The sequence below is a fragment of the Ptiloglossa arizonensis genome, chromosome 4 (assembly GCF_051014685.1).
Source record: "Ptiloglossa arizonensis isolate GNS036 chromosome 4, iyPtiAriz1_principal, whole genome shotgun sequence".
NCBI lineage: Eukaryota > Metazoa > Arthropoda > Insecta > Hymenoptera > Colletidae > Ptiloglossa > Ptiloglossa arizonensis.
This window is the reverse complement of record NC_135051.1, coordinates 21,960,874-21,978,255: the sequence shown is the minus strand read 5'-3', so window position 1 is coordinate 21,978,255 and position 17,382 is coordinate 21,960,874. Positions and strand designations below refer to the sequence as shown.

The following is a 17,382-nucleotide window of genomic DNA, read 5'->3' as shown; positions in this document are numbered from 1 at the left end:
TACTCAAAATTATTCTTCTTCGATAGTAATCGTACTCGAAAGAAACTATGTATTCCCTTTCGTACGTTACTCTACTCTATATATGCAAAATTAAATCCCGAACCATCGTTCAGAAAGTTAAAGATTCATCATTTGTCACCGATCGCCTAATCTCGTCACGAGTATCGCAAGCTCCACGAGTAAAATTTACAAATTCGTGCTCCTCGAGGTCTTTCGTTTAACGTTACCGACACTATATCGCTCGAGTTCATTTATGGCAACACATTCGAAAATTCGTTCCAAGCCCGTCTCACCTCCCCCCCGTCTCTCGTGCAATATCTGGTTGGCCCAGCGAGCCCCTTCTTAGACGTACAGTGGCTCAAAAAAGTATACTCGTACGCTATATTGTAAGAAAATACCCTTAACCTACAAATCCGATTTTAACGAAAGTTTCTGCGCACGTAAAACATACTGAACCGCATATGAGGTAATTTTCTTCGTCGATAAAAAATATTCTCGAGGGGATAAAATCAAGACTCGAAAATTCAACGTTTCTTCATTTTTTAATAGAATCTTTGGGGGGGGGGGATTTCTGTCGCAGTAGTACAACAGAGCACTAAAAATTGAACATTCGATCTAAGAAAAAATTGTTTGTATCTCGCACGATTGCAAAGAACAGTTACCGAAAAAAAAAAAAAACGAAAATTACCAGCTCACCAATCGTGTGTAGTGTGCTAAAATCCATCTTTTCACGGTGCCGCATTAATACGAAAAATGTGTTCACCCTGAAGTGCTCTGTCGACGTTGCGAAAAAGTCGCGCGAAGAATCGCGTTAAAAAAAAAAAAAGAAGAAAATACGTTAAAACTTTCGAGACTCGATTTCACCACGAAGAAAATTTCCTGCGCGCGAGATAGAATCTCTCCGCAACGCGCACCATTGCGCTCTAGGTGCGCGTAAACTTTCGTCGAGATCGTTTTCACGGGTGAGAAGAATCGACTGGTTGGTAATATAGCGCGCGAATACTTTCTCGAGTCACTGTAAGGTCGCGGGACACTGTGTAAGACGCGTCGCGAGGTCCCCGAGAGCCTCTATAGGAGGTGGAGTCGTCCCTAGGCGCGACCCGAATGGTCCAAATAACCCTGGGCTTTTTCGCAACCCCGAATGCGTTTGGGAGACAGCCACCACCGTCCCGTGTATACGTACAGAACACGTGTACGTGGACCGTGTGTGTTGCGCGTGCCACTTCGTATCGTATCGGTGTCTGCGTGTTCGGTGCTGTTTCGAGGTTAGGTGGACACACGCATTTATGCCGTGGCCCAGCGCCACGCAGCTTGGCACAGCTTTTTCGGCCATCTCGGTTGTGTAACGCGCTTCTCCTCCGGTTCGTCTCCTCGTCGTCGACGGTTTGCCGGTGGCGGCTCTCCCGTTGCGCTTTACAAGCGCGATGTCGCGTCGTCCGCCTAGTCGCGGGCTAGTTCTCTTCGCGAGGCCCGAGACGTCGGGACGAAATCGATTCTTTTTCCCTCCGGCACGATCCACGCGTTTCTCGGTACCGCCAGACGTGTCGCGGTTCACGGTTCGATAACAGTGTCGCGGGCTACGAGACTCGTAACGTACACGGTTATAGGGGACCGCTGGCACACCACCGGTGGACGGCGGTGGAGAGAGCATCGAAACGAGAGGCGATATCCATGGTCTCTCGTCTCTCGGACGCGCAGTAGTAGTGCCGCTCGGCTTGCAACTCGAGACGTCGCGGTCGAGAGGATCTTGTTAAGGACTCCGCTCTTGTACCAGGGCGTTCGAAACGTGAGGTTTACGCGGCCCGATGCCGACTACGGAGAGTCCGGGACCAGTTTCGGGATCGATTCGCCCGAACCTCCGGTGTTTCTATGTAGTTTGTTCGCGGCGGTACACGCGAGGCGCGAACACGACGGATCGGTCGCTCGAGAGTTCCAACGGGGATCCAGGAGTAGGAATCAACGCTGGGAATCGCTTCTGGGGAAAAATATTCTTCTTAACGCTCTAACTCTCTATGTTCCTTTCGCGTTCGCGGTCTCAGGACCCGGTAATTTCGAGGGTCAGCTTACGGTAATTAGTCGCGTGGCGTTGAAAAATAATCTTTTTGGAACGAAACTAACGAATAATTGCGTTCCAAATTTGGTACCGTGTCTTCCAATCTTGGCTTTCGTCCACGGTAATTAATTACGTAGGGCTATTTTCGAGAAAACTCGATTCTTGAGAAAATAATCTGTATCTCGAGTTCTCGAACGATGAATCCACGAATCACAAAACGGGTCCCAGCGACGAAGGATTACGCGATCAATTTCTTTGCGTTACAGTCCTTGGGACCGCGGAGCTTCGATTTTCCAAGGTTTGTAGCAATACGGGTGTTCTTGGAAAAAAAAGTAATCGTTAGTAATAACAATACTGGTAACAATTACTATCGTCCCCTACCGGTGGACGATTATCCGCCATTTTGTTGAATTTGCGTTCCAGTTCGATTTGTTTCACTCGGAACTGACGCATCGCCTTAGCTCGCGATCGTTATTAAAACAACGTAACCGGTCGGAAGATCCATTCCGTCGCCTCTCCGCATTATGCCATTAGAGTGGAAGGCAGAATCGATCGTTAAGCTCGTTTAGCGGCAAAGTGGTCCAATTACAACCGCTACCGCTCTTCTGTGGCTTTTTACCTCGTCTGAAAGCCACGCGGATCGCCCGTGGATTTTTCTCAGCCCCCCCCCCCCCCCCCCCACCCTATTGGTCCCGTTTTCGGGGTTACCATTCTCACGAACGACGTATCACAACGACGTTTATCATCGTGAATTTACGACCTCCTCGAGTCTCGCGTATCAGTCCCCTCTCGATAACACCGTTCCACATTCCGTTTCCTTGTTTCTTCTCGAATATACATCTTCCACTATGACCTAAATAGGATTGGCTCTTGGAGCGCGCGGACCTAGTCCCGGGGTACGCGTATCGGGATTGTGTAACGCGATTCGCGAAGAGTTCTCAACTTTGGCTGTCGTCGTTTTTTTTTCTTTTTCAATACGCTGGAGAAAAATTAAAGTCACGAGACCGTTTGTACGACGGTTCGTGGACTCGTGGATGCTGTGGGAGGAAGCTTTTTAGCGCCAGAAAACCGTATAATCACGTAGTCGTCTCAATCGACGGCAGCACGCACCACAGAGCAACAGCAATTGCCTTTGCATGTTTTCTTCCATTTGTCTTCTATCTTTGTACGCCGCCAACACGCATCATGGGAGCCTGATTTGGCACGCGCATCGGGTGCTGGTTTCTGGTACAGTGTTCCCCGAACCGTCCCCCGGTACCTCGAATTAGTTACTTTCGATCGAATAGGCTTCTCGATGGTAATTTTCTTCTCGGAGCGATTGCAAAAAAAAAGAAATTAACTTCGAGGTTATTGGACGTCGAAAGATTTTCCAATCTTTTGTGCAGAACTTTTCTCTCGGTTTCGGAAAAAAAAAAACTCGAATTGAATTGGCTTCTCGGAGACTTGTTCGAGTATCTTGTTCTCCGATCTGTGTGAAAACGTGGGAATGTGATAAATTTAACGCGCTCGCGTGAGCGAAAGGGTTAAAATCGACGCAATTCTCGAAGCAAGTTTTCCAATCGAACGCCTTATTCCACGCGGATGAAATCTTTGTTACCGACCGTGTCCGCGTGAAATCCAACCGAGCAAACAATAACACGAAGAACGCTATAAATATTATTTCGGTTGCACGAATGACGAATTCGATCCAGGGAGAAGCGTTGATTTCTTCTCCTGTCGAGGGATCCAAGAAAGAGGACGTTCCTGGTGATCGAGGTTCGTCCGACCTTGATAGAACAGCTGTTTTCATTTTTCGGACGAGGTACGTGCGAACTCACGAGTTTCCTGGCCCGCGCTCGACCCCTAAAACCGTTCCACCGGACGAATCGTTCGGGGAAAACGTCGATCGAATAAAAATACCCGATGTACAGAGCGAGTCGTGCAATCGGATTTTGTCTCGACTTGGTGAAAAGTCGTGAAAAAATAGACATTCTCGGTACCGTTCGATTTTTCCCTCCGCAGTTTCCTTCTATCTTTCATCAAATTCGAGATACAACCCGGGCCCAATTGCGTGACTCACCCTGTATACGCGCGGATTGTGTAACAGAGAGCCGAGATAGAGCGTGAGTGCAGCGCCGTTTCGGCCTGCTGCTGCTGTGCTGCTCTACGGTCGCATCGTAGGCTTGCTGTAGCCCCTACAGGCACCGTGACTCTAGTCGTCGTCTAGTCGTCGTACGTGCCGCGTGCATTCTGTCGCCGTGTTTCCCGTCGTTCCTCGTGGAATTTCGTGCGCGTGTAACTACCGGTTCTTTCTGCGCGTTGCTCTTCCCCGTCGATCAAGATCCGTTTTCGCGTTGGTCCGATTCCGTTGTTCGTCTTTCCATCGGATCAGGTTTCTCCGTAACGGCTTGGCGCACGTGTTCCAGTCGAGCCGAAGCGAATTGGATCGAAATTGGTTAGGTCGTTCCCGACGAACCGCGTCGTCGTTCTCGACGTTTTTTTCGCATCGTCGAACGGTCGCCAGAGTGATACATCGTCCTTCTTCTCGATGAAAATTCTCTCAATAGGTGGCCTCACTGTTATCCTCGCGTAGAGTTGTTTTCCCTGCGGCTAGTCAAGGTCGCACGGTCGATCGTGTAGGACGATTACTCAACGCACGAAAACGGGCGATGGAGAAGAAATAGACCTCGCCTTTCGGCGTCCGAGAATCGTGTATAAATATCGCTCCCGGCTGTCGTCGCGTTATCGCTCTCGCGCGCGCATTGTGCTCGATGCACGCATTATACAACGTGCTCGGAATGTGCGACGTAAATATAAGTGGGCTACGTGAAAAAGTATCCAACCGCCGCGAAACGAAACCCGGGGAGTTCCTCCCACGCATTCCGAATTGATTTCGTCGAACGAATTCCTGTGCACGCCTGTCTTCAAGGTCGTAATTGTGTAACAAGCATTAGGGACGCGCTCTCCGCTCGGTAGACAGAGCGTGAATTGCAGTTGCCGCTCGTGGCGCGGTAGTGGTGCTCGGTCGACGGTATCGCGAGATATCGTTTGTTTCCCCCGAGTTTTTTCTTTCGCACGCCACGGTTTTTTTATCTCACGGTCGATCTCTCGATTATGTAAGATCAAAGTAGATCGCCAGCTTGTAATTGACTCGAGTTTATTAATCGATACACACAGTCTCCCGAGGGAAATGGATGAATATTTCGAGCCACGGACGAGAACGATTGCGTAACACGTGTGAATTACAATCGCCACGTCGGTAACGTCGCGCGACTGCATGCGAGGGTAACATTAAATCTTGGTTCCGTCGCGAGTCGATCTATGCACACTTTGATTTTACGCGCGTTGTGCAACGTACAAGTTAATTGGACGAGTCCATAGATCGAAATCGCGTCCACTCCGTCGGTAATCCTTGGAGAAAACACCGGGAATAAATGTGCGATCGTTCGAACGGAACTATTCGAATAAAACGAATAGTAAGATAATCGAGGCATTTCTTTGTGGCATTCGGTTGTGTGAATGGTTCGCAGTATTGGAAGTCTTCGGTCGGTAAGGTTTCAATATCTTCGAAGTTCTTGACTTCACGATAAAATTTCATCGAAGGTTCCGCTACCGAAACGACGGTGTAATTCCATATTCACGGCAGTGTGAATGTAGATATTTCATCTTTGAATTTCTATAATGCAAAATCCACCTTCGCCGATCCAAGTGACGAAAGGTGCAGTCGGGACGGTGTACAATCGACGGGAATAATTTTTACGATCGAAATTGCATGCAAAGTAAAGTTACATTACAAACGAAGGTCCAAATCGTGATTGTGCAATAACGTGTGTCCGCATCGTAGTCTCGCTATCGCACTCTTTGAGTGTGCATCATCGCGTAACTCGTCGTCTTCGTAACGTGTCGCGTTCTCGCGTACGAAACCTGTGTAATCGACTGCATACGCGTGTCTCCGATATCTCGACGCTTTACGAACGAGTCGAACAGGAGGTTGTAAAATTCGTGGTAATTTTTTGTGCTTCGAACGTAAATAATTGTGGCCGTCGAACTGTGAAATTGATTCCAACGCGGAATTTAAAAATTGATATTTCGAAGTGTTACCCGCATACTTTGATTCGTTAAACGAATCTGCGCCGGAACGAATTTATTAAATTCAATTAACCGAATTCGTTTAACGATCCTTAAACCGGGAGAGATTTAACGTGAAATTATATAATCCGGTATAAATAAGAAACGTAAATCGTAATAAGGCGAAGATACACGTAGCACGTGGTAGCATCACGCCTTTGCGTGACGTCATGCGACGTAAACCGACCAACACGTGTAAGGCAATGGCTTTTAATAGATAACGAGTCTTATCGGTACTCGGTTCGGAAATATCGTTGGTCGAATGTAATTTGTGTTCGATAATTTCGAGAAATTTTTATGCCTCTCGATAAAAACGCGTCGAGACGTATCGATTCTAATTTCGTCGCGAGAAACAACGTTTTTAATTACACGCGTTAAGGTGTTATATCGAGCGTAACTGACGAGCGCGTCCCGACGCCAAGGCGCCGCGACACCGAGGACAGTCGCCTATTATTAGAAACGTCTCTTCTCTTCGTTCCACTCCTTAACCCCTCAGGCACGACGCGATTTTCAGTTTTCCACTTGCGCGGCTATTTGAAGATTCGACCGATAGTGTAAATTGCAACTTGTCCTGTAAACGGCGCAATAACATCCAAACGAATTACCACACCGAGACTTTCACCGGTACACTCGACTCGATTTTTTTTTCCTTTTTTCTTTTTAACCTGTCTTAGATTTGCACTCGAGCGTGTAATAAATTTAAACAAAATGAAAGAAATGTAAAAAAAATTTAAACCTCTATTTAAAAAAAAAAAAAAAAAAAAAAAAAAACGGTAAATTAAAATTTGCGATCGTTGGAAATGGGTAAATAAACGAATAAATTGTTCCTTCGAAGAAAGGTGTTGCTTAAAAATGTTAAGTGTAGCTCGATTAATAATACGCGGGATTAAAAATAGAAAACTGTGTAAAAGTATGTATCATTATCCGATAGAAATGAAGTTAAAACGAAGACCCAGTTCGTACAGTGAGAAGTAATTAGTCCGTAGCGCTGGTGTGTTTGAGCTATTGAAACCAGCAACGCGAAGACCGCCCCGTTCTTTGTTTCGCCCTTCTTTCTCATTGTCCCCGGGACGCGGCGCGAATAAAACGCGAACAGTGTAGGGCGCCCGCTCGGGAAACCAATTTGCCCGCGGGCACGACGCACTTCGCGTCTGTCACGCTCGATCGCAGCTTCCGCGAACCCGCGAACACTTCTGTCGGCTGTTGAACGAACGAAATTCCACGAATCCTGACCCAGCGACGCTCGTATCCTATCGCGCGGGATCGCTCGACGAAATCGTCGAGAGAAAAAGAAAAAAAAATATTTAAAAAACCGCACAAAACACCGTGAAATTAAAACTTCGAATCCTAGTCGCGCGTTAATAAAAATCCTGTGGAATTGAAAACAATGGTAACCGTGTGCGCGGCTCGATGAAAAAAATCTTTCGGAATTGAAAAACGTTGATGTAGAATAAATTACTAATAAAACATCGAGCAGCCGTAATTAAACGGCTTGATTAAATATCGGGAGCGTCATTACCGTTTTCAAGAAAGTTTCACCGTAGGGACGTATGCCCTTTCCAGGGTGTATTAAAGGGTTAATTAAGGGAGGGGGTGGGAGGTCCTTAGGGATGTAAAAGTAGAACAGTACAGCGAAGGAAGGCAACACGAGAAACAGAGAGAGAGAAAGAGAGAAAGAGAGAGAGAGAGCAAACGAGAAAAACTGAGCACGAACGAGAGAGCTAACGGAAGCGAGCCAATATGAGATTACAGGGCAGTTGGGGCTCGTGCCAGATGCGCGTTTACACGGGCCGTGAATGCTGTAAATGCACTATCTGGTACGACATCTCTCCTGTCGCCGCCATCAGTAACGGTCACCGAGCTGCTGCTTTTCGGCGGTGCGACGTAAACAAAAAAAAAAATTGAAAAGAAAAAAAAAACAAATTTTCGGTTACGCGCGTAGAAAAAAAAAAGAAAAAAAGACGTAGATATTTCGACTCTATTCCCAATCCTTCGAATGATAATTGCTTTGCGAAACCGTTAATCAGATTCACGTTCATTGAATTTACTTTCTATACCGCGTGAACTATCCTCGGTAGCTCGAAGGGTGGAACCTCGCAATGGAATCGAAACGAGTAAAGTTTTTCAACTGTTTTGTCATTTTTCATGAAAATAATTCCCCTAGAGTTACATCGCTGTTTGCGCGTAAAAAGAATTAATTTGCGGTTCGCAGAGAAAACACCCGTCAAGTGTATCCATTAAAATCGATGCTTGCGAATCGAAAGACCAAATCAAGTACGAGAACAGTCGATACGAGCACGTTATTATTTACCTGTAACGAACGTTTCGTTCTTGGGCTTTCCAGATCTTTGGTACAAGTATTTTTATATATACACGGAAGGAAGATTGAATGAAAATTGATATCAAGCAGGAAAGAATCGAGCTAATTGTGTAAAAGTTTAATTAAACGTGGACAAATCAAGTTGATTCCACGAGATCGATAATTGTATCGACTTTTAACGAACAAGATAAAATGAGAGATATATAAAAATAATTTCGTTTTTACGTGTAAGGGAGGACTTGGAACCAAGATCGAAACGTTTCTTAATCGTTCGGATAATTAATAATGTGCTCGGTACCGACTATTTTCGTACTTAACGATTGTACCCATTTTCGGGGAATGTACGAAAGCGTGACGTTCAACGTTGTAGAAAATGAAAGGGGTTGGGGGAGGGGTGGTGAATGTATTAAAATGGGAAACTCGTCCGACGACGATACCGCGATGAACAACGAGGGTGCAGATTGCGTGTGTTGTAAGTTCGCATCTCTATCCTCGTCTCTGTATCATCCCAACAGAAAAATCCATCCACACGTCGACGAGAGAGATCCGATGTGCCTGTCATTGAAAACGTTACGGAGACGCAATGTCACGTTACGTCACGCTCGCGAAGACGGGAATCAGGGAACAATTGGATACGCGAAGAACACGGATCGCTTTACTCGCAAAGTGTATCATATTCTGTTCCGGTATAGCGTAATACCATACGCGTCAACGTTATCCGATCATCCGTTACACGGGTGGAATCTGTTTGTTCGAAAGATTTACAATACCGTAGATTAATATTAAAATCTCGGTAGTTTACCGTCGAGTAAACGTTTATATCGACCGAAAGTGTATTGTAACAGTCATCGCTAAAAAATTGCGATATTAACACCCGAATCGTTAACTTCGTATTATATCAGTGTCAATATATCGAGTAAGAACGCTATCTTAATTGATATAGTTGTTGGTACATACTCTTACGATATGTGATAAAAAAAATTTTTAGAGTAAATAAGACGTTTCAGCGTTAGTACGTATACGTCTATCTACGAGGTATTTTAATAGATTCCTCGACGAGCTGAAATTAGAAATAAAATCGATCTGGTAAACAATGGATTAGAATTGGATCTTTAACATTGACGCAAGTGGTGAGATTTTTGTTTCGATGGTGAAACAAATTAAAAACGAAAATGAAATATGATGTAGGTGTAGAAATAAATTATACGATAATATAGTTTGTAAAAGTGCGCCGCAAGGTAGTCTAAGATTAAAGATCTCCTTCCAATTTGACGACGCATATCGTGCCAGAGTGCATGCGTCCGAACGTGTGTACCAACGAGTTAAAATTGGATCATAGAATGAGATTGCGAAATTATAATCTAAAATTAGAGTGTAGAGCATCCGCTGAAGAAATCACGGAACACGGGTGAGCACGTGTATATACATCTCTCACCGATACAGGAAGAATCATATACGAAAAATCATTTGTAGTGTTACGTACCCCGTGATCCGTCTTGTCAATGATGTTAAAATTGTGCATATACCGCGTTTATAATTCGATTTGGAATCGATTAAATCTACACGATTTTTCAATGGAAACCGCTACACGAACATTTGTATACACGTTATTCGTAATCTTGCTAAACATTCCATGTTTTATAAACCACCGATTTCAAAATATAAACATTGGAACGTGACGTTCGAAGTATCTTGGAATCGTATCCTGTCCATGTAAGAATGTAAATTTCATAACCACTGGAATTACAAGTACAAATGTATATTATCACGTTTCCACAAAGCCATAAATTCCATTACAACACGAATGAATAAATTGACCAAAATATAACAGTACATTAGACACGAGAATATGTGTGTAACATGAAAAGCTACGTCAGGAAAAAAAGGACTTCACTGTGCTTGAACGGTCTGTAAAGTATCGCGTGAGATTCGAAATAGCCGAGGACGAAACAAGGGAAAAGAGATCGAAGACACCCAGCAGAATCTAAGGAATGATTTTTGCACAGATCACAATAGGTATTGTCGACGTCGTATATCTCGCAGATTTTGCGATAGTAATGTGTCCACTCGCACAATACCTGTGAACCGCGCGTAAATGCAAACTTATGCACGAGATATGGAAAACTTGTTCGGAATGCCGGCATGTGTCACGATAAATTCACGCGTTGCACGAAAAAGACATTTCACCGAGTTGTGCGAGTAATGTAAACACGCGTGTTCTTGGAACGTTGTTTCTCGAGACAGTCTCGATATAAAAGAATCGGTCGAACGTGTTTTCCACGGATCGCAGTGTGTACATGCTGTAGACGTTTTATTTTTTCCACTCCCTGTTTTGTCATCGATGCATTAGTTTCTTGATCGTCTACGCGATGTTTATACCGTATCCGTATTCGTTGCGTTTCGCAGTTGGTGGTCCTTGTGTATGCCTGACACGTTATTATGTTATGTAATGCACACGTATCCCACTTCATGATTTACGATCATTATTGCCTCGAGTGATCAAAGATCGTCGTTAATTATGTAATCTGCGCGGTTTTCGACCGATTTTTCGACCTCTCAGCGACAAATGGTGTTTCACATTAGGCTCGCTCACAGATGGAGCCACCTGCGCTATTTTGCCCTTCCCACGTTACGTTCTAGAACCGAAAGACAAACAGTCGCAGGTTTTCGCGGGAATGATCGTACTGGCCACTCGTTTCTTGCACATAACCCTGCATCCAGCCACCATCTTTGCACCTTCGTAACGGAGACGAAATGGGGGAAGCGACTTGGATTCCAGAGCCGATTGTGGACAGGTCTTTTATTAAATGTTTTGATTCGAGAATAGGGACAGTTATTTTTCGATTCATTTTTCGTAAAGACTCAATTTCAAAATCCCCCTCTGTCGCTGATAGGTTAAGGAGCCTGCGTTCTCCTCCAATCGAGTAATGAGATCGGGCTTACCTTGTTGTCACCGTCTTTTATCACTGCTCATTGTAATTTTAATGACAATAAAAATCATACTGTACCATCCCTCCTATCATATTTCATTTCATACCGTCACCTTCGGGAGTAGCGCTCGTGGAATGTCGATTTCATTAGGTAGAGTTATTCTCGGACCAAGGAAAACGATCTTTTTTTTTCACTTCACCGAGACAAAAGCGAGAAAGTCACCGTTCGTTTACTTTGTTCACGATGTGTACGTTGTGCTGTGAAACAAATTTATGCAAATTACGCGGATTTTTCTTACGAATGACATAAACCTATATTTATACAAATCGCCATTCGACTTCATTTCAGATTTTACAGCGCCATGTTTAGCATGTTTAATAGCAATAAATTGGACGTAATTCTAGGGAATAAAAATAGTACCTCGAGAGAAGCTAATTTCAAATTGTTATTTACGATACTTGCAGTATAACCTTTCGTGTAAAAACAGCGGACAATTCGTGACACACGGTACGCGCGATATTATTAAGCAAATAATATCAAAGACACACTTCTCTGGGAATTAATAGTGGAAACGTCTTTTTATAAATTGCCTCATTGTCAATGTCGCTCCGAAGTTCAATATTATCGATATCCGAGAAGTTTAGTATAGAGATAGATGGACGTAATTGAACGAGGGGGCAGGGGTGAGGCCAATAGATGGAGAACAGAGTCCCAAAATACTTCGGGTAAAAATAATCAACTCTTACTGAGATGGTCAGAAATTCGGGAGCAAGGTCGATCGATAGCGTCGCAACTTCCTAAACATGTGTTGTATAAATATTCATCTCGAATCGTTCTCGGTTATTTTAATTAAGCTGGAAGATAAAATGTTGATAGTTACTGCGAATAATAGATAGGAAATATATATTTACTAGTTCTTATTTTTTTCTTTTTCAAACATTATAGTATTTATCAACTTTATAAAAGATATTTAAAAAAAAAAAAAAGGATTGTATTTCCTATTGCGAGTGAAGTATCGCTGAAAATTAATTTTAAAAATGAAAATCGATCGAAAAATTTCTTCAAGATTTTGATACACGTGCTTCGTTTTCCTTTAATAAAAACCATCCGAGTACAACACACATTTTTGGTCGTATCTTTGTTGCAAAACTGTCGCATAAATTTTAAATATATTCCGGGCCACATCGTTTATTTTAACCATCGCGCGGGAGTGAAGTTCCATTTTACTTCAGAATATATTACTAAAAATATACTGCGTTCTGCAATGCCAAGCGAGATTTTATGTAAATAAACTAGACGGTAAGAACGACTGAACTTCTTTTCAAACAGTTTTGCGATTTGTGTATGCATATATCGCCCTTCTGGAGTAAGTAAAAAGTGCAAAATACGTTCTGTGCCGAATGTTATCGTACGAGAATTCTTATCTCTAAAAATAGTATCGCAAAACTGAATTCGGTTGAACAACGCCGAAATGTTCATATTAACGTAGAATTTACAAAAATTATCATTCTCTGTACTAAGTGCGTAAAACGGTGCAGCTATAAATATAAAAGAATACATATTCCTTCTAGGAGAATAAAATTTAATTTTAGTAAATTTTGCAACGTTGGCAATGTAAAGTACCTACCGATGTGATTTTGTTTTTTTTTTTTAGATATTATTTTTTTGTTTAAATATTAAATACATATATCTGCTTGTATCGTCATCGAAGTCCAAGGATGAAGCGATACTGTCACTAAATACCAGGAAGGAACTATGGATATTCTTACTGAACGAGTCAACATGGCGTTACACGGAAGATGGGGAACCCAAGAACATGGAATCCTTGGAGAGAACATTTTTGCGATTGGCATGTTGGCAGTGTGGTTAGCTGGTTGTGTGGTTAAATCATATACACGACCGCTATCGGCACTGCAATTATATGACGATCGCGGATCTACGGTTACACTACGATCAAAGAAGAGACCCTTCAGGAACCGGAAATCTTCGAGAGCTTCTTTGGATTCGTAAAAGTTACTATTCTGAAACTTGATCGAGAATTTTTATATCGTAGGAAGAAAAGAAAGCATGATCATTATTTAGACCGAACTGCTTTACCACTTGAGTCAGCAAGGTCCATTGGTTTTCCGTCTTCCCAAGTTCTGATAGTCGACGAAAAAGCACGTAACGGTTTTGTAAATTCATTGGGTGATTTTTTGATAGAGAAAGTATAAATCTCTATCATACGTGTATAATTTTCTGAACAAGGAAGCCGAGACGAAACAAAGAATCTACGTTGCAGCAAAACATTTTACACACTTTTGTTCGAGGTTAGAGTGCGACTTACATTCGCCTTTTCCTTCTGTTGCAGGTCTGCCTACGTCTCGTTCGGAGGACTACTGATGAGGTTACAGGGTGACGCAAACAACCTACACGGTTTTGAGATCGATCAGCATATGTACCTACTCATGAAGAAACTCGCCTTCTAACTGCGTCGTGCATCGTGACACGACTTGGGAAATTTCTGTTTTATATATATATTTTCCCCTATTTGTTAATAGTCACGAGTAATTAAATTCCGAGGCAATTTATACAGTGTGTAATTTGTGTTAAAAAGACGATTGAACTACTCGTGGTTTATAACGACTGATATAGATGCGAAAAAGAAAGGCCTGTATTGTGTACTGAAAACGAGAATTGTGAAAAAAAGATTCTCTTTTATTATTCGCACTCTTCAAGTATGAATACAAGGATCTGGATTAAGTATTCTCACTGCCACTGCAATTTTTAAGACACGGTAATTAATAAAGATATTTTTCCACATTTATGATGCCCTTCTAACCTTAATTCCTGTTTTATTACAAAGTATAATATATTGTATCCCAATCATTCAACTGAAAATATAATACATATTTTAGCTTTTCGTAATATATGGAACGAGCGAATGTGTGACAATTGAGAAACACGTCTCTATATAATTTACTAATTAGATAAAACATCAACAATTTTTCTGTTAAATAAAATACGCGTTCGAAAAACAGGCGACAACGAATCCCTTCCCATGTGTACCAATAAGTTTCTAGATTTACACCGTGCGTTGCAATCAGCCAACCGAATTGGTACAAATCCAAACGAATCGTTTTTCTGCACCTCGTTGCGAGTCGTTTAATATCGCATCGTTTTGTAATTGCATTACGTTTACCAGACTCCGTAATTTCTCGTTCTTTTTTATTCGAAGTTTTTTGCCTCGCTGTAGAATGAGAAATTCCCCGGGCAATCAGTTCACTGCATTGCGGATTATCGACTGCTTTCAATAATGAATTAATTCGTTAGGCACGTTATCAAATTATTCAGAATAACACGGGATATTATGCTCAATAATCATTTCTCAGTAATTGGCGTAGACTTTAAAAATTCGTTTTAATAAAATATTAATACAATTCTAAGCGTAGGAGACCGTGTAAATTTGATAATTTACTAAGTTAAAAATTTATATAACCCAATCTATCGCGAAAGAGTATAAATAAATGGCCGGATTTGAAATGCAAAAATATATAGACAATGTAAATTCTAGATTATTTTATATATAATTAATTTTCCTTAAATTTGAGAAACACTCGATGATATTGTCAGATCCTCAAAATAATCAAAACATTGGTTACAATGCCATTTTGGAGAACATAGCTAAAAACGAAGTATGTAAACCGATTGAAATGCGGGTTCGCGTTGAACGTGTGACAGCAAAAGAGGAAAAGAGTTCGCGATAGAGACACCACCAGAAGAGGAAGAGCCAAGAGCTAATTTATGTAATTAAACTCGCGATATTCCTGACCTTGTACGGTTTAATGCGAGCTGGCCGAAGCTAGCTCGAACAATGTAGCATAAGTGCATTTGGCGTGGGCTCGTCTACAGCCCCAATATGGCGGCCCATTGCATAACCCGTCGCTCTGCAACATGGCTGCCACTTAATAAGGGTCTGATCCTAAATAGATTGGCCCAATGACATATAATTCGCTTTTATCTGGCCGCTCGTGCGAGGTTGCGCAATGCTTACAACCGCAAGGGACCAACGGAGGCTAAGAAAAATCGATAGTCGTAAGCAAGGAGGGTACTGCCAACTCTTGGTATCACCGTGAAACTATAATTCACCGATTACTATCTCTTTTTATTTGACGAAGGAAATGTAATTCAAATTTTAATACAGTGATTAGTATGTTAATACTACAGTAATCGAATAATCTCATTTTGAAAGTACTTTGTTATTTTGTTTATTGATTAGCAAAATTTTATAAATTAAAGCAATTGATATTCACAACTATGTGCAATTATCGATGTGATGATGCAAGTATAGCCTTCATCATTATTTTCCTTTAGTGTCCGCAATATTTAACGACGTACTGTTAAACGATGATACGTAACAGAAACGTACGTACTCTCTGTTGCGAAGTCTACAATTGATTTTATAAGTTTTCTTAAAAAGTATTGAGTTTCGTGGTGATAATAACTCTTATACATTGATCAAATGCAGTGCAAACAGCCAATCCTTGTTTGTCAGGACTCCAGTCCAAAGAGCTAACAGGTTGTGACGAAAGAGTAGTGTTTTGTAGAAGACTTAGATCACCAACAACTCCGTATTCAATGCCGTCCGCGTCCGCTACTTTTCTTTTTTCTGGATAATTACTAAAATAATAAAAAGAAAATTAATAACAAATGATTAAAAATTTAGAAATGTAGAAATTAAACACAAAGAAAATATAAAAAATATATTTACTATTTCCAAAGACAAAGACTTCCACCCCCACCACAAGTAACAAATATTTCACGATTTTGTGGTAAATGTCTAACTAACCATACAGTCGAATTGTGCGCCTGAAAATGGTATCAGGTTATATTAGACTACATCGAACATAAAAAATGAAGTAAAGAAAATCTGTACTTTTACATTCAATACTGTACCTTTTCAGTAAGATAAGCAAATCCTTTTTTAGGATGCTGTGTTTTTAAGTCAAATAAGTAGAACTTTGACTCCAAAGTGGTTACTACTAACTTGTTCATTGGAATATTTTGTCTATCAAATTCGAGGCTACAAATACCATTTTTGAGATTACTTTCCCATTGGACGGACATTGTTTTTAAATCAAACATTTTTACATCTCCATTATCATAACCAGCAGCTACAACTCTTTCTTCAGAATTGTACGAATTTCCAAATGCAACTGCCCAACAGTCTCTATGGGTTTCACCTTCCTTAGGTTCCATTACAGCTACTGGACGTCCTTTTTGTCTAGGATCCCAAACTTTAACACTTCCATCTCTGGAACCAGTTACTATTTCTGGTGCACCACATCCGATGCTTTGTCCAGCCACACCATCGATGCTATTTATAATCTCATTATGAGCATTGACTGTATAAATTGGTATTGAGGGATCTTCTAGGTTATAGATATTCAGTTTACCCTAATAAAGGTGATTTTAAGTCTTCTGAATGTAGGGACAACAACTTGTTCAAATGTGTCTGATTTTTAAGAAGTCAGAAGTTTTTTAATTGGCTTTTAATTAATTTTAAAACAAATATTTTTACCAATACCTGAAAATCACCAGCCGCCAGATATCTATCTTTCAAACTAGAGGCTCTGAAGGTTCCACATTTCAATGGTTGTGATTTTTCAATATCTTTAACAAGTTTTAGCTCACCACTCGACACTTCATATATTTGTATAATACCGCTACCACGCGGTCTTGAACCCATAACTACAAATTTTGCACTGCATGGTATCCACTTTGTATCAAATAAGGAATAATTTACCGATTTCTCAATATGACAAATTATTTGAGGTTTCTCGAGTTGCTCCATGCTTTATAAAATTAACCTTATAACTGGACAGTCCTATTTCTAACCGAAATTCGGAAGATCGTGACAGCAACCTGTTTAAAGTAACCATAAACAAATTTTGCTACCATCTACCGTGACGTAATCAAAAACAATATCGCG

At 41.6% G+C, this 17,382-nt stretch overlaps 2 protein-coding genes across 7 annotated transcripts in view; one reads left to right on the top strand and one right to left on the bottom strand.

Moving 5' to 3' along the window:
• Rpb8 (DNA-directed RNA polymerases I, II, and III subunit Rpb8) overlaps positions 1-14,215 on the top strand; it is a 67,884-nt gene extending 53,669 nt beyond the window's left edge. For all 6 annotated transcript variants that reach the window (XM_076308245.1, XM_076308247.1, XM_076308246.1 and 3 more), the window contains exon 4: positions 13,762-14,215. In XM_076308245.1, coding sequence (XP_076164360.1) covers positions 13,762-13,879 — 118 coding nt within the window. In that variant the 3' untranslated portion in view covers positions 13,880-14,215. The remainder of the gene's footprint in view (positions 1-13,761) is intronic.
• A 1,427-nt stretch (positions 14,216-15,642) lies between these two features.
• Wdr92 (dynein axonemal assembly factor 10) lies at positions 15,643-17,319 on the bottom strand. The gene is made up of 4 exons (XM_076308244.1): positions 16,978-17,319; positions 16,347-16,847; positions 16,162-16,259; positions 15,643-16,070 (listed from the first exon to the last, which is right to left on the bottom strand). Exons 1-4 carry the CDS (start codon positions 17,242-17,244, stop codon positions 15,863-15,865), a joined length of 1,074 nt encoding a protein of 357 aa, XP_076164359.1. The 5' UTR covers positions 17,245-17,319; the 3' UTR covers positions 15,643-15,862.
• Between the last annotated feature and the right edge of the window lie 63 nt (positions 17,320-17,382).

Excerpts from the sequence above, each read along its gene's own strand:
- Wdr92 (XM_076308244.1), bottom strand. The coding sequence starts at position 17,244 with ATGGAGCAACTCGAGAAACCTCAAATAATTTGTCATATTGAGAAATCG. Across the intron at positions 16,260-16,346 it reads TTGCTTATCTTACTGAAAAG|GCGCACAATTCGACTGTATG; the intron begins GTACAGTATTGA and ends TACCATTTTCAG. Across the intron at positions 16,071-16,161 it reads AGTCTTTGTCTTTGGAAATA|TAATTATCCAGAAAAAAGAA; the intron begins GTAAATATATTT and ends TTATTATTTTAG.